General features: G+C 42.3%; 1 protein-coding gene across 2 annotated transcripts in view; it reads right to left on the reverse strand.

Annotated features, from left to right (window-relative positions):
• Nucleotides 1–6269: 6269 nt before the first annotated feature.
• Nucleotides 6270–13450, reverse strand: part of PHLPP2 (PH domain and leucine rich repeat protein phosphatase 2) — a 77218-nt gene continuing 70037 nt past the window's right edge. For both annotated transcript variants that reach the window (XM_006878629.1, XM_006878630.1), the window contains 2 exons: nucleotides 10687–10918; nucleotides 6270–7421 (listed from right to left, as the gene is read on the reverse strand). In XM_006878629.1, the coding sequence (XP_006878691.1) occupies nucleotides 6270–7421; nucleotides 10687–10918 (1384 nt within the window). The remainder of the gene's footprint in view (nucleotides 7422–10686; nucleotides 10919–13450) is intronic.

Below are 13450 nucleotides of genomic sequence, written 5' to 3' on the forward strand. Positions count from 1 at the left end.
TGATTCGCTGGAGGCTTTCGCAGGCACAGCCCTGCGCAGGATTGCTGTATTCTGGGCAGAGAGAAAGGCTTTATTTTTGCATCTGCCCGCCCTTCCATGTCTATTATTTTTTGTGGTAAGCCATCCAACTGAAACGGACTGTCCTGAAATATTTTTTCATGAGTACTCTAAATAGTAAGAAATAGTTTAGACATTTGTCTTAAATGTGTTACTAAACTGAATGTCAAGGATTAAAAAATCCGGTTTTATTCGACTTTACAAAAGTTTACCCGAAGCATTTTCCTTTCTGCCTTCCCCCACAATGCCCTGTGCAGGCTGGGATGTCAGAGGGACATACGAAGTACCCTTAATGGTTTCTGCAACATGGTGGTGAAAGTACCATCTAGTTAAGTATGACTCATCACGACCTAAGAACAAAAGATCTGACCCCTGTTCTATCCTGCACCGTCCTCACACTTCCTGACACACAGGAGGCCATTTGTGACACTCAGTCCACCTGGTCAGTAATCTTCCTCTCCTTTGCCGACCCTCCACCCTTTCACGTCCTTCTCCAAGGAACTGACTGTCCTAGCAACAAGTCCAAAGTATGTGAGGCAAAGCCTCATCATTCTTGCCTCCAAAGAGCACTCCAGCTGCACCCTCCCCAAGATGTATTTGTTTGTTCCTTTTTGGCTGTCCATTCTTAATGTAATGGATCTTAAAAATAAAGTTCTTATATGAATTTAACCCGAAGTGTTTATAACTGTTCTTACAATTTTACTAGTCTCAAATGTCAGTTCATGCCAAATGCAACGAGAAATACACATTCTCATTGTAGAGTTCTGTTTTTCCTAACTGTCCTGTTTCTTCTCAGTAGGTAATTCTTATAAAATCCATTCAAGACAAAGGATCAAAACTAAACCTCATATAGAAGTGAAGGAATGCCTGAGTTACACGTTTACAGACAAGAAAGCTTAAACTGAAAATAACCAACAGGAAATCTACATCATTAAACTGGGGAAGAGGGACATGTGCACAGAAAAGTGCACGACCTACTGCTCGTAAGCCTCAAGGCAGTGGTCAGAGCACCACTCTTCACCAAGTGCTAGACAAGACACGCACAGCAGCAAAACCAACCTTCGCTGCAGCCCTGAGGACTGAAACCCTCCCCACTAGCCTCCTTCGATCCTGGAAACATGCCCCTGGTAGATTCTGGACCAGCCCTTGTCTTTGCTGGGTAAAATGGGGGCTCTGGCCATTCTCTCTGAACCCAGCTTTGGGCCTGGGCCTTCATGGCCTTGTTCTGAGCTTGAGCGGCTCTTGGAATGCAGCCCACTAATCACACAAGTATCTTCCATGCATTTAACAGTCAAAATGCCAAACCTGGCTTCTGACTTGTGGAGAGGAGGCAAGCCAAGTTGTATTGACCACGACGTGGTTCACAGGAGTCACTGAGTGCCTCACCCAGTCGTTAACATTTTGAGGGTTGTGGACAACTACAGTGCTGTGCTAAGGAAGCATTCTGTCTTAACCCATTTAAGGTCACAACCAGCTGACAAAACCAAACCCACTGCCAAGTTCTAACTAACTTCTATGAAGAGACCACCAGTCTTTCTCCCTCAGAGCAGCGGGGGGATCGGAAATGCCAACCTTTCCGCTAGCAGCCTGATACATTATGCACTAGTCTGCTAGGGCTCCTTGCTTACATTTTCCCATTTTAAGCTCATTATTAACCATCCACCCTTCTAAGTTATTTTTTTTTTTTTTTGGTGGGAAGCCACCCTATTGAAACTTACTGTCCTAAAATATTTTATCATTTTTCTTAGAAATGTCTTCTAAAATAAAGTTTAGACATTTGTCCTCAATGTGTTACTCAACTGAATTTCAAAGATAAGTTAATTTTACTAGACTTTTACAAGAGCTGACTGGAGGCTTCTTCCTTCCTGCCTCCCCCACAATGATGAGAGATACTGTAATTTCCATTTAGCAGATGAAATAAATTGAGCCTTGACGTAGAAACGTGCCTGTCAACCTTCTAAGCAGCAAAGGCAGGATTTAAGCAATTGTGTGACACACTGAAGCCTGCTCTGTGGGCACTGGGACTGTGTGAAGGGGAGACTGCCGAGTCCATGAAGAGAACTCTGCTTCTGGCACCTGGGACAGGGAAGTGTGTGTCAAGGAGCTGGGCTTTTAAAGGAGGTGCTGGCAGTCATCAGAACACTGAAGACGCTCCACAAAGTTATTAAACCGTATTTTAAAAGGTTCCTTCTACCAGGAAAACCCCCGTGGATCCTGCTTGGAGTGAGCAGCAGTAAATCTTGCTAGAAGTCAAGAGACTGTGGCAGGAAATGCATCGACAGTCCGGCCGAATGGGAGTACAAATCCTTGATTTAGCCAATGCCCACAGCCAAGTTCTGTTACCTAAGCGACACCTTATGAAAAGCATCACAGCCGGGTAATCCAGTATGCTTCCTCCTGTGTGGCACCATCAGATGCAGACTGTCCTAATTATCTGCATGTAAATAAGGACTGTGGTCTGGGAGATTTTTTTAAGCATGTCAACGACGTCAGAATATGATGATTCTTAAAAACTTTATTGCTGTTTCAGCTGAAACGTGACTGAAAAATATCTGTTCTTGTCTTAACTCACTGTTTCATAAACTGTCCTAGAATGTGGTCTCACTTGATTGTTCCAACAGGCGAGAAAAATTCAGGAAGATCTAAAGGCGCCTCTAGCTACATACGAGTTAAGGGAGAAGTTAGATCCATGCTAAAGTATGTGTAAAATAACAAGTACTCCATTTTAAAACAAAGCCATGAAAAAGATACTCCATTTTATTTTCGTTTATTGTTGTTATTTTTTGTTTTGTTTTGTTTTTTTACAAACAATAAATCTGCTGCATCATGCTCTGGCTCATATTATTGAATTAAAAAATTTAACACATTTCAAAAATATCAAAAATACACTATAATGAATCTTAGGACTACAATACGACAATGATTGCACAAAACCATAAGATATGAACCCACTGTCTGGATGACATCCATTGGCAACAGCGGGGGAAAACCTTAGAGCATCGGGGAGAAGTCCGTGGATTCAGAACACAAGGAGCTTATGTGGGATTGATTGAATGGTCACCAAACGCGGGGAGCAGAAGGACTGACTGCAGCTGCTTTTCTCAGTCTAGGAAGTGCTTACCCAGCTGCGGGCGAAAGTCACTAACTGGAGAGAAAGATTAACTTGCCTCCAGGGCTGGAGCATCTAAACAGGCTCCGTCCAGAGGGAAGTAAAAAGTGACACAAGACAATTCTATAGTGATGCTGTGACATCACCAAATGGCTTGGAGACTAATTATTTAATAATTGGTACATTGATCAGTAACAGCCAAGTGCTCCCTTATGGAGGTCTCTTCATTAATAATTATTGAATAGATAGAGAAGGTGAGCCTGTGGCTTCCAAGTACCTGCTTTTGCTGAAGGTCTACACGGAGAGGATCATTTACTATTCAGTCAATCTGGCTCCATCTCCAGGAAAATAGCACTCACTACTAGCAATTAGAATAGCACCCAATGATTACCAAGCTGCTCGTGCCGGCTCTTCGACACACCAGGAAAACGAATCCACCCACTTATTGCACATATACACCCTACAGTAGTATAAGAAAGCCCTCAAATGTATTCGGAGTGGTGGCTCAATGACTATAGTAGCACTGTAGCCATTATCAATATTCAAATTCTCAAACTATTTCCAGTCCATTTGATAAAACTAAGAATATCGTGGCTACTAAGTAAGATGTGTGTATTTTCTTGTCCATGGGATACATGAACTCTTCTCAACTAGGAGTGTTTTTTCAGAAATTCAGTTTAACTTCTCTACTCACTGGAAGGTATACAGAGAGACCTGAGAATCACACAGAGGCCAAGATCTCCAGCTAGAGATCAAGTGTCTCTGCCCACCTGGGAAACACGTGCTCTCTGTCAAGTACTGGGAAGCGGATTACATTCACCTGGAGACAGATTACTGGATTTCACCAACTAATCAGACAGCTTCATCAGTGAACAATTTCTGTATATTACCTCATAGCTTAAGAGTTCTGCATTATATTTTTGGTAAGTGGCTATGGCCTTTTATACCCTCTGCTTTCATACAGAGCAACTGTACAGGGCAAAGATTTTAAAGAGGTTACATAAAGAAGAATCCGTTTTGGTATGGTCTATATTAAAGGTTTCAGTACAACTTAGTATTTCCTAAAAATAACCTTCTACCACATAAAAGGATATTTTGAATTTCAGAATTCTGCTCAGTAAAAAGTGAGTATGTTTCTATCTGGTAAGATAATTTCAGACCTGGGGGTTCCAATAAGTAAGGTATGAAACAAACAGAAGAAAAAGATTCACAGATAAATGATAATTTTATAAGACTGTATTGTTAAAGTGGAATTTTCCTAAAATAATCTTGATTTCTAGATAATAGCAGGATTCCATAGTCCAAAGTTCTGTCTATCTAGGGAGAAAATCTTACATCATTTATCACTACCATCTTGAATTTTTCTTTTGCACCCCACCTCCATTTTCTCATATAAAAATAAGGTGACAACACACTGTCATTCTTACTTCTCTAAAAGCACCTGAACTTTGCATGAGTTCCCTTAATCCCCCATGTTCTCTACTTCAAAGACCTGAGTTCTACAATCTTTCAGAAGCTGACCAGTAGCTTGACAAAGGGAAGTGTAGTGTTCCTGACAATTAAAGGACTCAAATTCAGATTCTGTGGGCTTGGATATTAGACAGTCATTTGAGGGATAGAGATTGCCCCAAGAGTCTATCCACTGAGATACTCTTTGGGTACAAAGTTTCAAGGAAGATGAAGAATGCACACCCATTGCGGACAGGTCAGCTGGTTTTCTAATATTGCTTCATAACAAAAACGTCAAAAACCACAAAGGAATATATATATATACATATACCACCTTTATCTTTTAAGATTTTGCTTCTAATGAAACAAATTAAAAAATGGCCCCACGCTATTTTCTTTTTAATTATGAAAGTATTCCCCAAAATTAAAAGAATGTTTCCCACTTGGTAAAATCTGCAATGCCAAATTTCTGTATGAGTAAGGAGGATTCATTTTCCTAAGTAAATCTAATGGAAAGGCAACACAACAGAAATACGCCAGGATATGCATTTTGCTAGAAGTACATGGAATGTGCAAAAACCACAGTAAACCAAGTTTTCTGTAAGCTAAGGAACCTCTCAGAGAACAGTCTTCTTGGTAAGTGAGCCCAGTACTCTGAAACCACGCAAGGTAGACAAGCAGTTAACCTAAGAGTATGCTGCTAAAAATTAGGGTGACTTCTCACCTCACTTCTGATGCTTCAGAAATCCCTCTCTCTGCTCTGAGAGAAGCAGCAAGTCTAACACGGAGCTCCACCCACCCACCATCTGTTCTCCCTCAGCCTCAGTCGGACCGAGCTGCCTGCTGTGCCTCAGGTGGCTTGGACACAGAAGTGTCAGCCCTGGCCCCACATCCCGAGGGACTGCCAACTCCATCATCTGAGATGGGAAGAGGCCAATCCTCAAACTCCTCTCGTGATCTTCGGGAAAACCCCTTTCCCACGGCCCTTCCTCATACCCTCACATCACCTGGTTCTCTCTCCCTTGGACAGAGGTGCCAGGCTGCCTCTAAGAAGATTGGCTCGAGTGCAGATTTAAAAAAAAAAAAAGTTCACAGTCAATGAAAAGTGCTCTCATTACATTACATACATAAGTTATCTGTTTGATTGGTTCTACATTTTCAATAAACATCATTTTGATAGGCTGTATTCTCGTAGAGAAGAATGAAAAGCCATGTGACTGGTCACATCACATCCCATCAGTTAGGTTGAGATATAAGGTGATTTCTCTGTCACAGAGATCCATCAGCAGCAATTAGTAAAGGGAATCAATTTTCAGTAATTTCCTCCACAGAAATAGTCCCTTTCCTGCCCAGGCAGGCAAATTCTCAAAGTTATCCTAGGAGAGAAAGGGTTAATGGCAGGTGGTAGGACTGACGCAGAATAAAATCTGCTTCCTTCCCAGCAATTCTGAGAATTCCAACACAGGTTAAACGCAAAACTTAACACTGAGAGTGGCTACTAGCTTATGCAGAGCAAAACCCTGATAGCTCTCACCTTTTTTGGCTCTGAGTTCTATTCCTTTCATCTATGGTTGAGAAATATGGAGGCACAAATGCCTCTGGAGTTCCCACCCCGGCACCAACACAGCCTCAGTAATGCTGAGCCTGGGGAGAACTACAGCGCCGTGTCAAATTCCTCCGGGAGTTCGGTCCGATCCTCTTCACTGGGCTCGGGCTCCGGCCTGCTTTCCTGGTGCTGTTTTATTTGCTCCTTCACTTCATCTTCCAGGTCACGAGGTACAACAAACTGATCCTCTGGTTCCAGCTGGGTTGGGGCCGCAAAATAGCCAGTCTTCTTCTTGGGTGCTTCTGTGGCCACTTCAATGAGGTTCAGGCTGTCTTCTAGGGGGACAATAGAGCCGTTGGAGAGTTTCTTTCCATAGAGGCAGGACGTGGAGGGAGACTTCTGCAATTCCATCTTGTCCTTGCTCACTGGTAGGAGTATACCACTATTCACACTGTTCTGTCTTCGGATGCCAAAAAACAAGCCTCTAGCATGTTCCTCAGGACATGGGGTAGAATTCTCTGTAAAAGTAGAAGAATTTTCAAGATCCCTTCCTCTACAGCAATGGATATCTACTTCTACTTCGACCTTGCTGCCATTTGTTATGACGCCTTCAACAGGCTGGTCATCATCACTGTCCAGGCCATTGTCAGACTGATTACTCGAGAACGTAGCACAAGAAGGCTGGCGCTGAAAAACCCCAGAGGTGGGTGTTGGATGAAGGCTGCAGCGCCGCTCTGGCCTTGGGAGCAAGCCTGTATCCAGGCCAGCAGTGTTATGCTCATCAGAAGCCGTGGATCCCACTTCACTGCTCACTTCTGAGGTGGACATTTCACTGCTGAACTCAGAGGCAATCCCACTGCTGGAGGAGGGAGTGGTTGGTTTGGGGGCGTCCTTGATGGTGGTTGTCGAGGCAAATCCCACAGGACCTGGGAGGCTTAGCCCATTCACTTCACAAGTGCAACCTTCCTCACCGATGTTCAAATAAACCACCATGGCCCCAACATTGTCCTGACAACCGTAGCTCTGCGCCAGAGTGCACAGCTTCTTGGCAGCTGCTAAGGGGTCTTGTACATGACGCACGGCATTAACAGCTTCTGTGTATGACAAGTGTTCCCACAATGCTTTGTTTCCCAGAATCAGCAACTCATCCTGGATGGTTAGTGGAATGGAAGAAATGTGGGGCTTGGGGAGGATCCAGGGGTAGAGGTATGTACAGCCCAGCATTCGGGTACAGCAGGTTACCCCATTCACTTTGTTGTCCTACAGAGAAGCAGAACACAACATTTGAGAAAAAGGCAGCTTTTACATCTATCTATATTGCAGTGCTTAGGAATTTACAGTAAAATAACATGCGCTACAACTTTTTCTTATAACCTGTATAACCTGAAGTGGAGTTATGAAAACAAATGTATGAAATTCTAAAAAGACGGTTATAGGCAATGGTTCAAAGGAATGAATGAAGTGACTAAAAGGCTCTGCCGTTTCAAAGTTACTTGATCTATGATGATGTACAGACCAGACAAATCCTTAAGTTACTATTAATACAATAAACACAAGTATCATTAACTCAGAGAAGCCAAGGATCAGAAAAATTATTTCTCATCAAATGCAGAGTTATGGCTGAAAAGACTCAGAAAGCTATCAGATGGTTAGGAAAATCGTACTAGCAGGGCTGCCCATGGGGACAAGTTTCAGGAAACCTGAGGAATAACGGAAGGACACTGTTGAATACAGTGACACAAGAGGAGCCCCTCGGGTTGAAAGGCACCCAGACATGACTAGGGAAGAACTCAAGAGTCTACTATAATGCCATGAACGGAGTAAAGCTTTTACCCACTCAAGGACTTCCATGTGCTCATGTGGCAAGACACAAAATGAGAAGAAACAGCAGCAAACATCCACTGGAGAATGAATGTACAAAGTATGAACTGAGGAAAATTCAAAGTAGTAAAAAATGAAATGGAGTGCATAAATATGAGAAGAATGGGAATCATAGTATATTTAATTGAGTTCATGCAAAACCTTTACATAGGCTAAGAAACTTGTCTGAACAGAACAAGGGAACACTGCATGGGTTAAAAATGGGAACGATATGCCTCAGAGCTGCATCCTTTCTTTATACCTATTCCATCTGTATGCTGAGTAAATTATTCAAGAAGCTGAACATAAGAATATAGCAACAAGTCTGGAGGAAGGCTCATCAATAACCTGTGTTATGTAGATGACAAAACCTTGCTTACAGAATGTATAGAAGATTGAAGCACTTACTGAAGACCAAAGACTACAGCCTTCAACTGGGATGAGGGATTACATCTCAATATCAAGAAGACCCAAGTCCTTACCACTGGATCAATAAGCAACATCATGATAGGTATAGAAAGGACTGAAATTGTCAATAATTTCATTTTACTTGGGTGCACAACATCTATAGGAGCAGCAGTCAAGAAGTCAGAAGATATGTTGCACTGGAGAAATTTGCTGTCCAAGAACTCTTTAAAGTGCTAAAGAGCAAGGATGTCAAGTTAAAGAATAAGGTGCAATTGATCCAAGCCTTAGTATTTTTATGTGTCATCCTCGCGCAGGGGCCATGCTAATCTTCCCTGTATCGTTCCAGTTTTAGTATATGTGCTGCTGAAGCGAGCACCAAGCCTTGGTATTTTTAATTGACATGGTAACTGGGGCAATGGGATTAGGTTTGCCTGAGTCAGTGAGAATGGCTTATTAGGATAGGGCAGGGTCAATATGAGTCACAGGCAACTCAATGATACATAACAATGCTTCTGGAGTTCTGGTGGCCTTTTACTAAGAAGCTGGGCTGCGATCCCGCGAGCACTTGGTTCAAATCCACCAGCTGCTCCACAGGAGAAGGATGGGCAACCTCCTGTGCAGTTACTGCCTCTGAAAACCTCCCAGGGGGTCAGCTATGGGTCAGTTTCAACTTGGCAGTACAGAACAGCAACAGCAATGCTTCTGAAAACTGGACAATGACTAAGGAAGGCTGAAGAAGAATTGATGCCTTTGAATTACGGGGTCGGTGAAGAGTATTATGTACACCATGGATGGCCAAAAGATCAAACAAGTATGCCTGGGAGGGAGTGCAACTAGAGTGCTCCTGAGAGGAAAGGATGGGGAAACCTGGTCTCATATACTTCGGGCATGTTGTCAGGAGAGGCTGGTTCTTGGAAAAAGATCCAACACTGGGAGAGGAAGAGTGTCAACAAGAGAGGAAAAAACCTTGAAAGAGATGGACTGATCCTATGACAAAAACAATGGGCTTGAGCATGGCAGAGAGTGAGGGTTAAGCAGGGCAGGGCGAGGTCCAGATTTCACAAGAAAAATTCTAAACAGTGGAAAAACAGAATGGCCAAACTATTCTATTCTATCTTTCATCTCTTAAAAGATCTGAGATTAATGCCTTATATTTCTAGAATTCCAATGGTCTCAAAGCTTAGAGGGCCCTGGTGGCCTAGTAGGTAGAGACTTGCCCGCTATCCTAAAGGTGCACTGTTTGAATTCAACAGCTGCTCCATGGGAGAAAGACGGGCAGTCTCCTCTTCTGTGATTTAGAGTTCGTGAAAACCAACCAGAGGATCAGCTGAGTCAGATCCAACTTGACAGCAATGACTCTGAGTTTGTTTTATTTTTTAATAGTAACAAACATGTTATGATGATACCTTTGGGGTCTATGCTTCAATAGAGGGACCCTAAAGTGGGCTCTCCTTATACAGAACTTGCTTTGCAGTAAACTTTTCACATATAATCGCTACTGTAACTTTGAAAACAAGAATATTATGCTGAGTTCCTAAAATGGGGGAAAGTTATATAATAGAAACAGTGATCTTCATTATTTAAAATAAAAATATCAACACTGTGCACACTAAACCATGCAAAGAATAAGCAGGAAAATACTCTGAAGCTTTGCATTTGAAGCTGACATTGAAGTGATGCCAAAATACAGCACTCTTTACTGATTGCAAATAACCAGGTAAGTCTGAAAAACTAAAAGAGGTATTTACATTAATTTTACATGCCAGTTATGCATTTAAAGGATTACAAATTAGGATTTTTAAAAATTTGTAATTTTGCCTTGTCATATTTTTAGTCACTAACAAGTTCCTAGGTAGTACAAATGGTTGTGCACCTGAACTTGGTAATTCAAACCTACCTGCCTTGGAAGACAGGCCTGGCAGTATGTCTCTGAAAGGCCTCAGCCTTGAAAACCCCACGGAGCCATCCTACTCTGACACAGGAGGTCAACAATGACCAGCACCTGCCCCTCAGGATGGTCTCCTACCACCCACTAATGTCCTGTCAACAAATCATCTTTCTGAGTGAGACAGTTTATAAGGTACCACAGGAAATGCCAACAGGTTGGTTTGTTGTGCTTTCCCCCCCTAGCTTTCGCTGACAGGGGTAAGAGAGTGCAACAGCTTTATCTAAACTAAGTCAAGGAAGAAACTAGATCTCTCAAGACAGCATATGCCGGATGTAGGGGTAGAAGTCACTGGTAGGAAACACGATGTACCTCTGTTATGATGGCCTTTTGGTCCTTGACCCTCTGCGCTTCCTCTGGAGCCTGCTCCAGGCTGAAGACTTTAGAGAGGGGTACTGGTTTCCCACTCCGGCACAAGACGGCTTGGCATGTGCCAACGTTGGCCACCGTCAGGCCAAAACTACTTGTTGGATCGGCAGTATCAGGTCGGATGTAACACAGGAGAGCAGAGGAGCCTAACTTCTGGCCAGCCATTCCTAATTTTCTGTTTTGAAAGAAAAGAAAATGAAGACATGGAAGCCAGTTTTAGAAAAAAATGGGATGTGCTTTAAACATCAGTTTTGCAAACTTATCTATGATGGTCCTTCAGAAGGACAGAGGTAAATGGTTTGTTTTTCTGCCATGTGATTAGGATCCGGCCTATTCTTGCCCACCTGTAGGTGCTGTGGGTGAAGCTGCTGAAGATAAGGTTGCATTCCACTCTTAGTGGACTGTATAAAGAACTTTTCAAAAAGGGTAAGGTGCAGGGAAGAACAAAGAGCCATCTATCTTTATTGCTTCCGTGTGTATCTTATCATCAACTGTAATTGCAGTTGTGTTGTTATGTGCGCTCAGTTGTGTATGACTCAGAGCAGCCTATCTTCCACCAGCCTCATCATCTCTGACACACTTCACTAGAGCCTCCTGCTGCAGTCACCCCCCCATCAATCCATCTCACTGATGGTCTTTCTCTCTTTCACTGACTCTCCACCTTTCCAAGCATGAGTATTTTCAAGGAACAGCCCTTCCTGACAACATGTCCAAAGTATAAGAGACAAAGATTCATCATCCTTGTCTCTAAGAAACACTTGCCTGCACCCTCATTAAACAGATCTGTTTATTCTTTTGGCACTACATGAGATAGTCAGTACTCCTCTCCAATATCACAACTCAAAAGTATCTATTTTTCTTCTGTCATCTTATTTATTCATTAGTCCAGATCTCAGATGCATAGCAAATGAATGAAAGGACAACAGCTTGAATCAGACACACCTTAAGTCTTCAAGCTAGTATCACTGCTCCTTAGGACTTTGGAGAGGTTCCAGACTGCAAAATTGTACAATGGAATACAACTTCTGATACCCTGACTGCTGGTACCAAGGGTATTGATCCAAGTAAGAGGAAATTGTTGGCAATTTCAATCTTTTCTTTACCTAACATTATGAGGATTTTGTTTTCTTGATACTGAGATGAAGTCCATATTGATGACTAGTCTTTTGATCTTATAAATCACTCCAAATCCTTACTTTCAGTAAGCAAGGTTGTGTCATCTGCTTAACGTAGGTTACTGATGTCATCTTCCTATCTCCTCTTATCCTTGGAGGAACTCCAAGATTTCCAGTGGATGCCGAAAACTGGTAGATTTCAGCACACTACTCAGGTCAGCGTGCAATTTAAATAGTTTCAGACCATAGGTGACTAAAACCACAGAAAGCAAAATCACGGTAAAGGGAAGACTAGGAACTTAATTTACTAGTTCTTGATTCTTACCCTTACCATATCTGAGTCATCTGTAGGAGTATTAAAACACAGATTACTGGGCCCCACATCCAGAGTTTCTGGTTCAGTAGTCAAGGAACTGTTCCAATCATTTCCATTTTTTAAAGAACAAGTTTCCAGGGAATGCTAAATGAAAAATCAATGTCTTTGAACTATAATGTTGGTGAAGAGTACTGAATATTCCACAGCCTGTCAAAATAACAAATCTGTCTTGCAGGAAGTGTAACCACTGCACTTTTTAGAGGCAAGCATGGTGGAACTTTGTCTCACGTACTCTGGGCATGTTATCAGGAGAGGCCAGTCCTTGGAAAAAGATTTCATGGAGGGAAAGCTGAGGGTCAGAGAAAGAGAAGACCCTTAAGGAGATGGACTGTCACTGACTGCAGCAAGGGGCATGGAAAGCTTGTGAGGAGGGTGCAGGACAGGGTCTCTCTGAGGGGCAAGGACCTACTCAACTGCTCAACAGCCTCTAGCCACCCCCACCCCCACCCTCCAGTACTTACAAGACACAGTATGAAAAAATGCTGGGCATGGTCCTTGGTTCTAGAGATGCTTTCCTGGATTCTCTTTCTCAAACCCTTAACATTGCCAAGTCCTCAGCTCAATCCTAATACTGAAAAATAACTTCTCCTCCTAATGGCATCATCCCTGTTCATTCTCCTTTATAGTATTACGACAGATCGAGTTCACATTGAAGTTGTCCTCTTTCAACGTTCATTATTCAAATGTATGGCCTCTGGGTTGTGCAGCGCCTTTATACAGCCCAAACGATGTGCAAGATGCTCCAACAGCCACTAAGCCAGACTTTCAGTAATTCAATAATTGGTTATTTAAGCCTTTTTAAAAATTACAGTTTTTATATACACATGCATGAAAGTTTATAAACCATTATGGCTTTTCATTCAGCCATTTTTTTAGACATTCTGTTTTACAGGATCACTTACCACTTAATAAAATTAATGAAATCAGTTAAATTACAATGTCTAATCAATTCCTTATTGTGTACTGCCTTTCCCTGTCTAGGGCTTTTGCTCTTAAGCAGTTTAGACTTTAATGAGATTAGGGGAGTAAATCTCCAACAAGAAGTATTCAAATACATGAATCTGGTCAGTGCTTGTGAACCTTTCACAGGTCACTGACTCTGGAATCTTACAAAAGATTTAGGACACTTCTTCCTTCAACTATACCAAGGCCCGCGCACGCTCATACATACACACCTCCCTTTTGCACATAATTTTATTTTTTTCCACATAAATTT

This window comes from Elephantulus edwardii, unplaced genomic scaffold (genome assembly GCF_000299155.1).
Source record: "Elephantulus edwardii isolate Elephantulus edwardi_28Jun2011 unplaced genomic scaffold, EleEdw1.0 scaffold00001, whole genome shotgun sequence".
NCBI lineage: Eukaryota > Metazoa > Chordata > Mammalia > Macroscelidea > Macroscelididae > Elephantulus > Elephantulus edwardii.